Source organism: Camelus dromedarius, chromosome 13, assembly GCF_036321535.1.
Source record: "Camelus dromedarius isolate mCamDro1 chromosome 13, mCamDro1.pat, whole genome shotgun sequence".
In the NCBI taxonomy this organism is placed as follows: domain Eukaryota; kingdom Metazoa; phylum Chordata; class Mammalia; order Artiodactyla; family Camelidae; genus Camelus; species Camelus dromedarius.
Genome location: NC_087448.1, coordinates 66,805,011 through 66,821,456, shown reverse-complemented (window position 1 = coordinate 66,821,456; position 16,446 = coordinate 66,805,011). Strand labels below are relative to the sequence as shown.

The 16,446-nt window shown below is 51.7% G+C and overlaps 1 protein-coding gene across 1 annotated transcript; it reads left to right on the top strand.

Moving 5' to 3' along the window:
• The first annotated feature begins 12,112 nt into the window (after window positions 1-12,112).
• On the top strand, window positions 12,113-13,349 carry GSX1 (GS homeobox 1). Its single transcript, XM_031465630.2, has 2 exons — window positions 12,113-12,521; window positions 12,970-13,349. Exons 1-2 carry the CDS (start codon window positions 12,113-12,115, stop codon window positions 13,347-13,349), a joined length of 789 nt encoding a protein of 262 aa, XP_031321490.1.
• The last annotated feature ends 3,097 nt before the right edge of the window (window positions 13,350-16,446 follow it).

Here is a 16,446-nt window from a genome sequence, read left to right as displayed (position 1 = left end):
ATTCAATTCATGTGTGTTGTCTGCAATCAAAGCGATATTGTCTGCTAATGTGAGCTGCGGCCCGTGCTCTCTCTCCGTTTCAGGCTAACGCCTTTCTTCCGCTGGTCCCGCACGGGGGACTTTGGGGAAGACGCTCTCCCCGGCCTTGAGAGCCAGGCTGCCGGGAGCAGTGAGCTGGCAGCCATGTTCTCCTCCGGCGTCCCTGGCTGAGAGGAAGCGTGAGCTACTCTCTTCCCCGGGAATTTTCTGAGTTGAGAAACAAGTCAGTGGGAAAACGAAGGTAGTGGGAGATGTGGAGTGGCAATTTGGCATTTCTACCACTCTCTGTAGGATCGAGTCTTATTCTCAAATTCAACACTCTCTGCACACGAGACCCTTCCACAAGCTCTCCCTCTGCCTCTCCCACACCATCCCTCCATCCCCACAACGTTCACTCCTGTGCCTCTTCTCACACGGCCCTTCCCAGCTGCTCTCTCTTCCCATCTCACCTATTCACTTACAGCCCATCCTGAAGGATGAAGTCACGTGTCTCCATCTCAGAGATACACTTCCTCCCTGCCCCAGAGTGGCAAGAACTCTTCTCTGAATATTTCTGGAAAGAAAACTCCGCAAGGCTGCCCTGGTGCACCCCACCTTGTGCTACCGTGGGACAGCACCCTGAGATTCAAATGGAGTCAGGTGTCAAGCCAGGCAGACCCAGGTCAGAATCTGACTCAGAAAGTCAGAGCTATATGGCCCTGGGCGGTCACTGAATCCCTGTGGAGGTCTCTCTGTAAGGAAAAGAAAGGAAATAATATCTATCTTGTAGGGCTGTTGTTGGCATTCACAGTCATTTCTGGAACCCACTGATCACAGTTCCCAGATGATGTGGGAGTCCAGTAAGTGGTAGATTGTTGTAAGTCCCAACCGGATGACAGGCCCCCAGAGGAAAGTGCGGTACGTATAATACTTTCTGTACTACAGAGTATGGAAGTTAAGTCCAAGTGTCTCGGACTGCGTCACAGCTAAGGTTCAGGCTATACATAAGATTTCGACAATTAAATGTACTTCAGTATTTGGAAGACAGAGGTGAGAGGAGACGGGTCAAGAATTGTGAAGGGTCTGAGGTTTTACTCTACATGCAAGTGGGCACATTAGTCGGCCATAGTGTGATAAACGCTGGTAGGAGAGGAGTGACTCCTGGGTCAGAGACGAAGGACTTCACTACTCACAGCAATAGCAGCACCCGGAATCTCGGCGTTTCCTGTGCTGGTTCCTCAGCCCCAGTTCCCACAGGGCAGTGTGAGGAGGGTCAGGTGACACCTGCCCTCACGGGGGGTGACATTCAAGGAGAGGAACCCTGAGCCTAGAGGACCCGAGTCTTTTATAACGGACCACAGGCATGCCGAGCCTGTGCTCTGCATCTGTGTGTCCAAGGCTATTGGCTGGGCAAGCATCCTTGGAAAGACAGTCTAGAACAAAGCAGTCAGTGCGTCTGCGAGACATGCAGACACCGGAGACTCATGGGAAATAGCCTCCCAGCAAGTCCATCTTCCCGCTGCCAGCCGTGGCTTCCGGCAGAGATGGTTGTGGAGATCTGGGGTTTCCTACAGCAGCACCCTTGTCCAGTCACTAGCTTCACGGTGTCAAAAAGGAAACGAAACCAGCAAACCCCAAGCCCCAGGGCACAGCTCTGACTGTGAGATTTTGATCTCAGCTGTGCCTGTGGCAGCCTCCTGACTTTCCTCTGCCTTGATTGTGGCAGACGAGTTAGATGTTATTGAACTTCCCGAAGGCCCAGCCTTGAGTCTGCTTCTCATTCCTTCCAAGAGTTCTGTAAACACCACAATTTCCTGTATTAAATCCTTCTTCTACTGCTTTAAACAGCTGGAATGGTTTCCTGCACTGACTAATCTAAGCAGGGACTAAACATCGTTGTTCCCCAAAGCTCCAGTGCCTCCCGCTGGAAACTTCTGATGTTGCTAAAGATGGTGATGATGATGGTGGTGGTAGCGGTGGTGGCGGTGATGAAGGTGTTGGTGGTGGTGATGGTGGACAATTAGTAAAGGAGAAGAAAGAGAGGGAAAAAAGGAAGAATGAAGCAGGGAAAAGAAGTAAGAAGGCAAATAATCTTCGTTATTTTTCTCCTTTTCCATTCAAATATCACATATTCTCCAAAAAGTAAGCTTTTTTTAAGTTACTTTTTAAGTTACTATCTACTCCAAGTATTCAAAAGAGAAGCAAACATACTCATTACTGGAACCCCAGCTTCACCAATTAGAGCTCTTGTTTTGATTTAATTTTTTTAATTTACATTTTCCTCATTTCTCTGTGAGTTTCCCAGCTCATGAGAGCATAGGGGCTGGTCACATCCTGGCTGGATGAGGGCAAAGCCTGAGCTCAGTGCAGTGTCCTAAGGTCACCAAGCTGTCCTCCCCTCTGCACAGCGGCTCACAGGGGAGAGAGAGTAAGGAAAAGTCCATGTCTTTGGCCACAGCCTAGGGGTTCTTCCTGAACGGGAGCTCTGGCTAAGTCACTCCCAACAAGCTTTTCTGTTCAGTGTCTAAGACCCTCTCGCCTCATCTGCCCTCTAATAGTGACCCGGAGCATCCATCCCAGTCCTGTGTGGTAACTTCTGGAATTAACCAACTCGCCTAAGATCACAACCAGGGTGTCTTCAGAGGCCCCTCTCTTACAACTGTGTCATCCTGCTCAAAGCAGGAACTCAGTGAGTATTTGTTCAATGGATTAGAACCAGAATGGCAGAAATTGCTGTTTCCCCCATTACCCAGTCTTCCCTTCATCTTAGTAACAACCACAACTATCACCCAAGATTTTAGCTGAGCCTCTGCCTACTTGGCCAGTTACTTCTTTCTGCCTCAGTTTCTACATCTGTAAAATAGAAATAACAATAGTACCTGTCTTATATGTTTCTCCAGAGTATGAACCACCTGTCAAGTAGATTACTAACCCCAAACCAACCCAAACTATAATAGCTGACCGATGAAATACATATTTAAAATTTCCAACTTGCAGTTCATTGTATTGATTGTGAGGATTAAATATATTAGTACATATACCTGGCACATACCAAGTCTTAAATTCTGGCCAAGTCATTTAATTAAACTAAACACCATTCTTTAAGTCCTTCTCAACAAAGAATTAAGAAACTCCAGAGAAAGCTCTACCCTTCAGACTCTCCATCATTAAATAGATGTATAACATACCCTCACAATAAATGAACTACTGATTAGGAATATAGAAGTTATATTTTATTAGTCACATATTATAGTTAGGGATAGTTTTTGGTTAGTAATCTACACAGGTTGATTTCTAAGTGCCTTAGAAATTATCCTCTCCTAAGCCGATTGCCACCTAAAGAAACAGTCATGGGAAGCAGCCTTTCCACCATCGTCTTCCTGAAGCGTTGGTGTGAAACAAATCCACAGGCCAGCCCCCGCTCTGAAGTCAGCTTGATGAAGCTACTTCCCGCAGAACTCAGTCCTGCGCGTTTTCACATCCATCAGAGAATCAAGAAATCAAGGTAAGGACCCTGGAAAGCTGGGATGGAGAATCTTGGAATCTGCCCCATTAATGATGTCTTAGGCTGGGGCAGGGACAAGCACGGCAGTGTCTGCATCCTAATTATACCAGAGCCACATGCGTTACGAATTGCAGCCACTGCCAGAGGGCAATCACAGGAGTGAGGTTCCTGCGAGGTCAAGAGACTTATTCACAAGATCCTAAGACAAGACAGTAAGTTGGAAAGACCTCTCAGGTTGTTCCCAGTTTGTGCTCTGATCCTTAGTGAGTAACGGAAGCTTAGGGAGGTGTTTCTGTCTGATGTACAGACTCAACAAGACAGAAGTGGTATCTTCTTGTTCTCCCAGGATGGAGACAGCGAGGCTGAGTTCTAAGCTTTCACTGATAGGCACTGCCCCACGGTATTAGCCTTCACTTTCACAGCAGAGAGGACTTTTCTTAGGGATTCAGTTTATTCACAAATTCTACATTATTAGCTGGAAATAGGACTTCTCTCTGAGGCACAGGGCCCACTCAGAGCAGATCCGCTAATAAACAATGCTCTGTGCAGTCTGTTTAATTCTCTTCCTTTTCACAAGGGCCTTCTGTACTGGAGATGTACTCCAAAATGACACAGTGGTCTGTATAGTTACAGTTCCTCAAGTAGTGATGACAGATGCAGTGTTCTTTGTGGGAATTAGGAACTGGGATTCTTGAGCATGAAGAACACTAGCCAAATGGTGAGGACGTTATCCTTTGGGATCGCACGTGACTGCTAGACAGCATGGCCCCAGAAGCCATTGGTGGTCCATCAGGGTGGAAACACCCAGCTCCCTGCTGGGTATAAGGGCATCACTGAGAAAATCCCAGAGCAGCTCCTGCCAGAATCAAGGCCTCTCGGCAGCCCTCCTTCTCTGGGAGCCCCTCCCCTCCTCCAACTCCCTCCTCTCTTCCCAAACAGAATGAGCACACAGCCAGCATCAATCGACTCAGAAAAATTGCTAGTCAAGCACTTTGCTGAACAAGACAGGAGCTTGGTTGTGTTAGTTGCGGGTGGAGCTTGGGGTAATTGTCATAGAATCCCCAGGACTTTTTAAACCAGTCTGCCCTGCTCTGTATGACACAGCCCAGAACTTCAGCTCTAAACAAGTCCTCTGCTCTTTCCTTTCCAGTGGCTTCTCTTTGCTTTCTTTGGTGTTTTTGAGCCAAAAGCTTTAGGAGAATGGCAGGCTGGGGGAGGGGATGCGTCCTGGGTGAAAATGGGCAAAGAGGAGTGTGTGTGTGTGGAGAGAACTGAGCAGCCAGAGGAGGTCCCCACCATCCACCCGATAGTTTATTGCTTTCTGCTGCCACCTGGCTGATCACTGAGCTGCGGGCTCCTGCTGGCAGAGAAAGGAAGACAGACAGGACGGGAAATGTTTACACTGGAAGATCTCAAAGCCAAGTTTCCTGATGGGAATCTCGCTTTAGGCCACAGACAATCAAGTCCAGCCTCCTGACTCAAGAGTCACTGTCGTCCATAAGTGGGGAATGGGGACCAATTCTAAAGGCTGTGCTTAAAGGGTCCATTCATCCATGGAAAACTCCTTTAGGTGAGACTGGTTCTGTTTACACCCTCCATGTTTTCATCTTCTTTGAACCTACAAATGCTTCCTATGAAAGTCCTCGGTAAGCTGCTCCACACTCACCTTCCAGGTCCCTGAGTAGGAGAAGCCCCTCACCCCGGGAGAAACCCTCTTTGCCTCCGTTGATGTCAAGGTGAACGAGGAAAGGAAAAGGCTGGAGGTGAATTAACCTGGACAATCCACGCCAAAAGGGGACCTTTCTGACGTCCCCGCATCCTGCTCGGGAAAGAAAACACTGCTCACACCTGCTGAGGCACACTCTGTCTTGGCCAGTGTGCTTAGGGCTTTACGAAGCATGAGGGACACACAGTGGTCCTGGAGCGAGACGTGGAAGGAAGTGGCAGATCTATGGCAGGCTAAATGCGTGGATGAGAAAACTCTCTGGAGGGGAAGCACGTGGTGGGTGCCAGGGTAGGTGCCTGCTAACAGCCTGGCCTGTGGGCACTTGTAAGGCAGCCCAGGAAGGATTTCCAGAAAATCACATGGGAGAGGGAGGCATTTTACAAATCAGGCCAGAGGTTCTGCAAGGTTCACACAGAAGCTCTGGGTTATTGGTATGAGCTGCCTTCACCTGCACCCACTGACCAGAAAACGTGGTATCATCCAGGATACACATAGGTCATCTTTAAACCTTATGAAGGAGGTGAGTTATCAACCTAATTTTACTAGAAGAAGGCTAAAACGCCAAGAGCGTCTGAAACCTTGTGGTGTTCAGCTGTGATGCACTGAATAGCTGCCAGGAAAAGGACAGCTCCTTTACTGCCATTGCCATTAACATTAAACATGTATTAAATACACATAATGTGCCAAGTGCTGTGAGAAAGGTTGGTGATACCAGTGTAAGCATGTCTTTATCCCTGCCCTTCAGGCCTTGTAAATCTAGTTGGAAAAAAACAAGAGGACATCCCAGCTGATTCCTTCATTTGGCTTGATTCTTACTACCTGGCTGGATCAGACTTAGGGACCATACTAGTTGTGATTAGACACAGCCACGTGTAATAGAAAATTCAAATAATAATTAAAAAGATAAATATTTACCCACCACATTAAATAGGTAAGGCAGCTCCTTGATCTTTAGGGACCTTGGTTCTTTCCATCTTTCTGTTCCATTATTCCCAGCATAAAGCTTCTACCTTGAAGATTATTTACAAGATGGGTGCTGAAAATTCTTCCCTGACTTGCAAGGAGCTCTCTCTCCACTTGTCTATTTAAATACTGGTGTTCCCATGAAAAGATGTTCAAAATCACTAGTTAGTACAGAAATGCACATCAAAACCACAATGAGGTATCACCTCACACCAGTCAGAATGGCCATCATTAAAAAGTCTACAAATAATAAATGCTGGAGAGGGTATGGAGAAAAGGGAACCCTCCTATACTGTTGATGGGAATATAAATTGGCACAGCCACTATGGAGAATAGTACAGAGGTTCCTTAAAAAACTAAAAATAGAGTTGCCATATGATCTAGCAATCCCACTCCTGGGTATATATCTGGAGGAAGCTCTAATTTGAAAAGATATATGCACCCTCAATGTTCATAGCAGCACTACTTACAATAGCCAAGACATGGAAGCAACCTAAATGTCCATCAACAGATGATTGGATAAAGAAGATCTGGTATATTTATACAATGGAATACTACTTAGCCATAAAAAGGAATGAAATAATGTCATTTGCAGAAACATGGATGGACCTAGAGATTATCATACTAAGTGAAGTAAGTTAAGACAGAGAAAGAAAAATACCATATGGTATCATTTATATGTGGAAACCAAAAAAATGAACTTATTTACAAAACAGAAATAGACTCACAGACACAGAAAGCAAACTTATGGTTATCAAAGGGGAAAGAGGCAGAGGGATAAATTAGGAGTTTTGGATTAGCAGATACAGACTACTAAATATAAATAGATAAACAACAACAATCTACTGTATAGCACAGGGAACCATATTCAATATCTTGTAATAACCTATAATGGAAAAGAATCTGAAAAAGAATATATATATATATTCTGAATCATTTTGCTGTACACAACATTGTAAATCAACTATACTTAAGTAAATAAATACATACATAAATAAATAAGAGTGTTCCCAGGGATACATCTACCATCCTGCTTTATCTGGATTATACTCCCCCCCCGACAAACTCATCCATCCTAACAGTAAAGCTATCACTCTTGTATACATAAGTCCCCAATCTCTCTTTCTACCTATAATCTCTCTATTCAATTTCATACTCACCTTTTCACCACGGGACATTAACAGAAGACTCTGAGGTTAAGGATCAAAATGCAACACATCCAAATATGACATCAAGTTGCAGCTCCACAAGTAAAAGTAGGCCCTATGTGGCAGTCCCCTGTCTCTGCCTGTGGCATCACCCATTCCCTCAGATCAAGTGGTCACTGTGTGTGTGACTCCCTCTGTCATGCCTTGCCCTGCCAACACACACACACACACACACACACACACACACACACACACACACACCACTGTAATTGGTCTTACCCATTTTGCCTTCTAATTCTCTCAAATACTTCTCCTTTTTGGTCCTCTTGCTCCCACACCAGGTCAGGTAGTCATTATCCATCACTTGAACTGATACAATTTGCTCTTTGTTTGTTTCCCTCCCTCTGTTCATTCAATAGTTTGATAAACATTCATTGGTAAGCCAACTCTGTTGGACCCTTCTCAGGCCTTTCTCGGCCCCCATGAATAAGACCTCCTAATGCTGCCAGTTATATGTTTCAAGTTCAGATCTGACTCTTTGGTTAAAACTTTTTTAGTAGGACCGAGTACAGAGCTGTGAGCCTGGCCCTTCACCGCTCGACCTCCACTTCCTGACCACACCCATATCGAGCACCCCTCCCTGCCCCCCATTCCTGTCTCCCAGATGCACTCAGCACTCCCTGATGAATCAGGCTTTCTCCTGCCCCTCTGTCAGCTGAACAGTCTGCTCTCTCCTGGGGGACTGATCTGAATCACTAGTGGTTCAGTCAAGGGAGCAGTCCCTCTCTTAACAATGAGAATTCCCACCCCATCGCCTTCACCCAGAGAGAAAAGAAATGGTCACTGATAATTCCGGAGCATACATCATATCTGTCTCTTTCTAACCAACCTTTCTTCCTTTCCATCATGAAAAGACATGGATGACAACCCTAGCCTTGAGTGACCAATGGGTGCATCCAACTTCTCCAGGGCAGGACACTAAAATTGCCTTGAATGCCTAAGATCTGCCATTCAGGCAACAAACACATTGAGCTCCTGTCCTGCTCGGGCACTGGGGAGGGTATGATGGCTGGGGGAGGGTCAGACAGTCCCTGCAGGGCAGCCACCCCTGCCATGTTCCCAAGTGTCTAAGTGTATTAGGCAGGCAAAGTTCTCTTACCCATGCTGCCTCCGGAGTCATGTCACTTTCATTCATTTTTTATCCTGCAAATGTATGCTGAGCACCTACTATGTGCCAGGAACTCTTCTGAGTTGGAATACAGTAATGCACAAGAAAGACAAAAACAAAAAAGTCTTCCGTGAAGCATATATTTCAGTGTATGTTGGGGGGAGGTGAAGGGGGAGCAGAAAAACAAATGAGTAAATGACGCAGAGTTACAAGGTATTTATAAAGTAAGGAAGCATCTGGAGAGTATTGGAGAAAGAGAGGTGATATTTTTAAGTAACTTGGCCTTCCTGAGAAGGAAAATGACATTTAAAGAAATATGTGAATGAGATAATGGAACCAGGACCCTCCCCACCTGCAATTCAGGCAGTTTTCTTGCTGCAAATATTTTAGAGCTACATTTCCAGGAGAAAAAAAATGGCTGTTCTCTATACCAACAGGGAAGAAGGCAGTCTGAAAGGAGAAGAAAAGGCCGGGACAAGAGAAATTATTCCGTGTTGAACTGTCCCTGATGGACACTTGAAAACCAGCTCAGGGGCAGCGCAGGGCCCACCAGGCCGAGGCGCTCCCCAGGGCCCCTCTCCTGGGCTGTCAGGCTAATCCCGCCGCCTCCTCCCACCCCCGCCCCGCCCTGGGGGGCGTTTGCTCGGGTGAAGACAGTTCTAACCCCGCTGAAGCCGGCCCTGGGAGGCGCCTTGAACGAGAAAGCCGTACACCCGGGGGGGCGGCCCCCTTCTCCCACCTCCCCCGGCTGGAGGGCGGCGGTCGGAAGACAGGCGATTGCAAGGGCCTCGGGGCCAAAGCGCGCTGGGCACCCTCCCCGGGCGGCGCCCAAACGCCCGCGGCGCGCGCGCCCCGGCTCTTGCCCGGCCGGAGGAGCCAGTCTTTCGAGGGTTCACAGAACTTTCTTTCTGAAATTATACAATTCCTGGGGCGCAGCCGGCGGCCGAGGACCACCGAGCAGGGAGCCCCCTTTCCGGCCACAACCCGCCGGGTTTAGAGACGGAGGATTAAACGTGCGCTCTTTCCAGGCCTCCCGAAAACACTCTCAGGGATGCTGTTTTGCTTGGGCCTGGGTCTCTCCCGCGCCGAGTTGCACAACAAACCATTTAAACATTTCAGCACAAAACCCAATCCATTGTGGGCCGCACATTAAAAAGTGTTATTCGCTTTGAAGTTTTTGTCTAATGGCTCTAAACTGAAAGAAAATGTTTTCCTATTACTTAATTCAATCATAGCGAAGAGACTTGGTAAAAAGCCCACGGATTTTGCCCCAAAGTGTGACAGAGTTCTCTTTGTGTTTGCTTATCCTCCGCTGTCACACACTTTAATTCGCCTCTCTTTATCTGGCATTCAAAACTTTCTTCAATGACATTCAATAAGGTCCAGAGGCTGGAGAGGAAAAAAAAAACTGGTTATTTCCCCCCCTCCCCAGATATTCTTTCCCAGTACTTTGGCCTTGCTCGCATTCAGGGGCTCTTAACCCCTTCCTCCCCGGGCACGGGCTGTGACTCCCTGGAGAGGTCTGCACTGACCCTTCGCGGGCTCCCGGCCCCTGGGCACAGTGGCGGCCCCTCTCACCCCGCAGGGTCCCGCCCGCACTCTGCCCAGTGGGGAGCCCCTCTCCCAGCCCAGGTCCAGTTCTGGACTCAGTCTCCATAGTCCAGGCCAGCCCAAATTTCCCAGAGAGCAATTAGAACGGGCGTTAAGCTGCACTGGTGCACTCTGACTTGTTTGCAAACACCACTTAGAGTGGGGAGCCTTGGCGAGGAGAGGAAAGCAATGGACCTCTGCCTCCTACGCGAAACAAACAAGGAAGCCCTGAGTCCTTACTCCTGCTGCTGGAGGACAGGCCCTCGGTCCAGATTATTTTCCCCACTGCCCCTCTCTCATTTATGGAATCCGTCATTTTCTCTACAACATATTCTCTTTGCTTTTAATCAGCTATAATTTGTTGCTGTCTCTTGTTATTGCAAAGGTATCATCAATAACGAAAAGCCATGTAAATGCTTCGATTTGGGGCTGTCTTATTCCGCTGCAATGATTCCCCCATCCAGAAAGCTTCCCTTCTCCATCTCTCACAATTCCTTTCAAGGCTCAGAGCAGGTGACTGCAGCAACTTGTTTCCAATAAAATCGAAAGTAAACGTCTTCCATGAAAAGTCTTAGGCTGTAAATTCGAAATATTTATGCTAATTTCCTATTGTATGGAAAACGCTCCTGGGCAAAGCAGCTTTGAGCCCAGAGGACGATTTTAAAAGCTGAAGCTGTGTACACAACGCAGGGCGTTTGAAGTTGTTTAACCATTGTGTGACCAGAAAGAAGAGAGTGACGCGGCAGGAGCAGGTCTTGGGGAGAGGGGAGCTCGCCCGGGTGGGCGAAGGCAGCAGAAGCTGGGAGTACAATTGCCCTTCGAGCTGCTCCTCCAAGGTGAGCTTCAGGAAAACAATGGTTTCCCAGCACACCCACAGGTCTGTTGAGGTGTGCGGGAGCGCAGCGTGACCACGCTCTCCACATCTGGTGCGGTGTGAGATCTCAACGAGCCAGGCTTCCCTCCTATTCCCTGTCTCTCTGTCCGTGATTCTCAGAAACTGTTTTCCTCTTTATATCCACAGCCATGTCGTTTGGAGGAAAGGGCTGGTTGACTAGCATCTCCCGAACAAAGACTGGGCATTACAGGCAGCATCAAAGTTAAGACTATTTGAGAAACTTAGCAAAAGCAGGGACAGCGATGGGGCTAGTGCTGGATAAGAAACACCGAGCCCTTCTCCTCTCTGCCCAGCGGCACCACCCCTGCAGGAGCCCTGGTCCTCCTGCTTCTGACACAGGGAGAGGGGAAGCGATTCCACAGGTGGAAGTCAGAGGCCCGCTGTGGGGACACCCGCGGGTTGCACAGCGCCGAGTTGAGCAAACTGAGTGGAGGCAGCCAGATCTTGGGGGCCAGGGAGGAATGAGAGAAAGAGGGGGACGCGGTCCGAGTTCGCAGAGAAGATGGGGGTGTGCGCCCATGGGGATCTGTGGAAGTGAGGCAGCGGGGGTGCAAAATCAATAAGATAAACGGGCCGATCGCCAATGCAAAGCCAAAGGGGAGTAAAGAATAAAGAGAAAGAAAAGAATATTAAATCGCAGGAGAATGAGAAAATAAACCCGCAAAAGGGAGAGGAGGGGGCGAGGGCGCCAGTTACGGCGTGGGTGGGGTTGACAAGAATAGAGTACATTATGCAGTTCATTTAGTTAACAAGTGAAATAATGAGGAAGCGTGCAGAGTGAATGCCAAGAGAAAAGGCACAAAAACCCTATTGAGAGGCCCGGGCCGCTCCTGGCGTAGCCCATCACATGGCAATAGTCCTATTTAAGCGGCGCCGCCGGCGCCTTTCAGCACCACTAGTGCTGGCCAGCACCCCGCGCTCTCTGGGCGGCGCCCGCGGCAGCAGCGGCGGCTCCTTCAGTCCCGGCCTCAGCGGTGCCTTCGGCCTCGCCGGAAGAGGCAGCTGCGCGCGGCCGCGGCCCGGGGAAGCGCGTGGAGAGCCCCGAAATCCGCGGGGCGCCGAGAGCGGGCTGGCGGCGGGACGACCGCGCACCGGGGCCATGCCGCGCTCCTTCCTCGTGGACTCGCTGGTGCTGCGCGAGGCAGGCGAGAAGAAGGCGCCGGAGGGCAGCCCGCCACCGCTCTTTCCCTACGCGGTACCGCCGCCGCACGCCCTGCACGGCCTCTCGCCTGGCGCCTGCCACGCGCGCAAGGCCGGGCTGCTGTGCGTGTGCCCGCTCTGCGTCACCGCCTCGCAGCTGCACGGGCCCCCCGGGCCGCCCGCGCTGCCTCTGCTCAAGGCGTCCTTCCCGCCTTTCGGCTCGCAATACTGCCACGCGCCCCTGGGCCGCCAACACTCGGCCGTGTCGCCCGGGGTCGCTCACGGCCCCGCCGCCGCTGCCGCCGCCGCGCTCTACCAGACCTCCTATCCGCTGCCCGACCCCAGGCAGTTCCACTGCATCTCAGTGGGTAAGCCAGGCCGCCGCGCAGGGGGACAGGGCAGACTAAAGTTGGCCAGGCAGGGATAAGGGAAGGGGACCCTGGGCGTTCTGGGGGCGGAGGGTCATGTCGGGCCCTTAAGGGGGTCAATCCAGGTGGTGTGCAGCTGGAGGGACGGGACTGGACGCCGGGAGGGAGAGTGAGGCAGAAGGTCCTGGCGGGGGCTCTCAGGAGGGAGCGAGGGCTGGGGCTCTGGGCGCTCCATAAAGGAGTGCAGAGGCCGCGTGACTCTGGGAGTACCTGTATCCCGAGGCTTGGCGAGGAGGCGCCCGCTGTTACGCTGCTGTGCATTCTGTTTCGGGGCAAAGAGGTGGGTGAGAGACCGAAGTTCCGGGATTCTGACAGCCGCCTACCGGAGGATCGGGCCCACAACGCAAGGGTCTGATCGCTTCCCTCTCTGCATCCCCACCCCCTCCAGATAGCAGCTCGAGCCAGCTGCCCAGCAGCAAGAGGATGCGCACGGCGTTCACCAGCACGCAGCTGCTAGAGCTGGAGCGAGAGTTCGCCTCAAACATGTACCTGTCCCGCCTGCGCCGCATCGAGATCGCGACCTACCTGAATCTGTCCGAGAAGCAGGTGAAGATCTGGTTCCAGAACCGCCGGGTGAAGCACAAGAAGGAGGGCAAAGGCAGCAACCACCGCGGCGGCAGCGGAAGCGCGGGTGCCGGCGGGGGCGCACCGCAAGGCTGCAAGTGCGCGTCGCTCTCCTCAGCCAAGTGTTCCGAGGATGACGACGAATTGCCCATGTCTCCGTCCTCTTCCGGGAAGGACGACCGGGATCTCACGGTCACTCCCTAGGCGCACGCCTCCCCAGGTCGCCCACCCCAGGCCCTCCCCAGGCCCTTCCCAAAGCTCAAAGACTGGTCCTGAGACGCAGCACTGGTTCCCAGGCACCCACTGCCAAACGGCGGCGACGCACGGATTTGGCATGGCTTTGCGGAGGTCCCTGGCCCTGGGCAGCGCCAAGAGCTTGGCAGACCTGACCCTGGTACCCCCACCCCAGGGCCCACGGCCGTCCAAAGCGGACTCCAAGCTGTGAACACGGCAAACGCGAGAGTCCTTCTCAACCACGCAGCACAGCGGCCCCGGCCCAGCGCCTTGCTGGCCGCCGGCACCTTCTCGCCAGTGCTCTCTGGACTGGCTCAGGCTTCCTCCACTCTCCTCCACCCTGGGTCAAGCTCGGCCTTCCACACCCCCCACCCCCACCCCCGGGTGCCATTCGCTTCCCCCACCCCCCTAACTTTTAAAAAACCTCTTTCTCTCCCTGCCCACCTCTTTCCCATGGTGGTTTATCCACACTCCACCACACACGTTTATGAACCCCTGGGTTTTGTTTTTTGTCTTTTCCTTTTTCTTCCTCTTCTGGAGGAGCCTCCTCAAAATTCAGTGGGTCCATCTGTCCTTCCATCAGACCTTGCTGTGCCCACGAGTGAAACTGCCGCCCATGGTATTCGGGTTGGGGAAACCAATTCACTGTTTCAGAGACACTCTGCATTTCCCTAAACAGAGGCGCAGCTCTCTGCCTTTGGCGACCCCTCTTCTCCCAGCCCCAGCCCCGCCCCAGCCTAGCTTGTAATTGTATGGTCTCTGTAATACCAGAAGATATTTATTTATTTATTTATGTACAAAATTTTAAATAAACTTTTTTTTCTTAGAAATCCACGTAGCTCTGGACCCCAGGCCAGGTTGGGGCTTCCTGCTGGGACAAGGTTGGGGATAGATGGTGGGGTCCAGTTCCACTCCTTGCCTTGCTACTTGTCAGCCCCTCTCTGCACTCTCAGCCCCCAGACTTCAGCTCCCACCTTCCGGAATGGCTCCCCTGTCTCCTGTCCGGCTGGGGCCAGATGCATTCACGCAGGGAAAAGCAGAGCCCAGTCCGAAGGGAAGGACAGAGCGCTCCAGGCGCTGTGCCTCTGGTCCTGCCCCTGCAGCAACCCCCTCCCGCCTGGGATCTGGCCCCACGTCCAACCCCATCGGTTTGGCTGTCCCAATCACCATCCCCAAAGTCAGCGACCACACCGGTGCGAGCGGCAGAACTCACTCCTTTGCTAACTCGGAATGGTAACTTGTTACGGTTATCAATCTTTTTGTATCTATCGTATTTAGGGACAGATTCCCAGCAGAATGGTGCATCTTCCTCTCGGACAGACCCACTAGCTTTGGATTGAGGCAAATTCCATTAGCGGGGTCCCTGCTCCCGCAGGCCACAATTTTGAGGACCCGGAGCGATCCCGAGCCGTGTTCCCCACGAGGGGCCCTGCGTAGCCGGAGCCAGTGGCCCCGAGTCTCACCGATTCTTCTTACAATCCCACAGCCCCCTACGACTTTGAATTTACACCCCAGCCCTCCTATGGAGATACGCGGAAGTTTTACGCGTTACGTGGTGGAGATTAAGGAAGTGCGAGGGTTCCGCGGAGGCGGAGGGCGCATGGCCACCGGAGTAGGCTGTTTCTGCTGCTCAGGACATCGGATACGGGAAACACAGGATCCCGGTTCTCACGACTTCCCAAAGCATCCCATCCCGGATCCTAGAGGCCTGGGCACTTCCTTTCCTGCCAGAAATCTCTCCGCCACACCCACCCACCCCGGGGAGCTCCGGACGTGTTTAGGCAAAGCAAACACACGGGTTCCTTTCGCCAAGAAAGGTGCTCTAGCTGAGGTTACTCAACACATGAGGTCATTTCTAAAACCTTCGATCGATTTTCCTTCAGATCAGGAGAGTTCAGGGCTCTGTCTCCAGCTCCCCTAGAATAAAGGCGGGCGCGATCTGGTTCCCCACGGAGAGGCCACTCCTGGTTCCTCCTGGAGTAGATGCCTGCGTTGTGCCCCCAAAAGATGAGAGTCTGTCCTGTGCGCCTTTCGGCACCCTGTCGCCCATCTCGATCAGTCTGAACCCCAGTCTCACTGGAGACCAGGTCTCCACCCTTTCAGGAGGGGCATTGTGACAATATAAACCGAAGCCGGGGTGCTTTAAGGCATACCGTGAATAGAATATCAACTCAAGTGTTATCAGTGATTCTGACGCTTTCCGAGTTTCGCACAGCTGACTCGCTGCTCTAAGAGCCCCTCGGTGGTGCAGTTTCGCATCCTTCAGCTCCACCGCAACCCACCAGTCTGCCCTTTGAGGTCTAGGATCCAGCAGCAGCAGGGCCCCCAGGGGACAAGTCCATGGTGGATCCTTTTGAGCCAGCACCTTCCTTGGATTATGAGGAGGGGGTGCACCTGGGACAGGCTTTTGCTGGCTCTCAGTGACACATTCCTGGGCCAGAAAAGCAGTTGCAGAGGCAGGCTTGCCGGGGAGCTGCGGGGGTAGGGGTTGGTGCGTTATTGAGCGAGATGGAAACGGAGCTTGGAGCTTTATGAAGAAGTTGGTTCGCCCCCCCAACCCCAAGCTATCTCCCATCCCTTCAGTGTTGCCATCCTCTGCAGAGGCCCCTCCTGTCCCAGCTGCTGGCAGAAGCTGCAGACCCCCTGCTGCGCAACCTGTCCACGCGGGTCCAGTTCCTCTGGGAGCGCACCTATCTTCCTTTCAGTGTTCTCTACCCAAGGCTTCGTTTCCCCGTCCCGCTCCCAGAAAAACAGCCTTTTTGCTTTCTGGTGGGCTGTCCCGGAAAGCACCAGGAGAAAACATAGCCTCCTTGCGGCAGTCGCAGTGGTTACCCAGGCGGTGACAAGAGCGCGGCGCTGGGGAGCGTGGACGCGGCTGCGGCGTGCGGGTGGCTCCCGGCGTCTATCCGCGACCTGCAGGGGCTGCGACCTGCTTTTGAGTCCCAGCACGCTTTGGTTTGCACACTCCTCACTCTGCAGCCCTTCTAAGTCTCGGTCCAGACCAACTCCACTGCCTGGGTTGCGGCCAGGGCAGGGTGGGCCTGCGGGAACTGGAGTTTCTCATGTA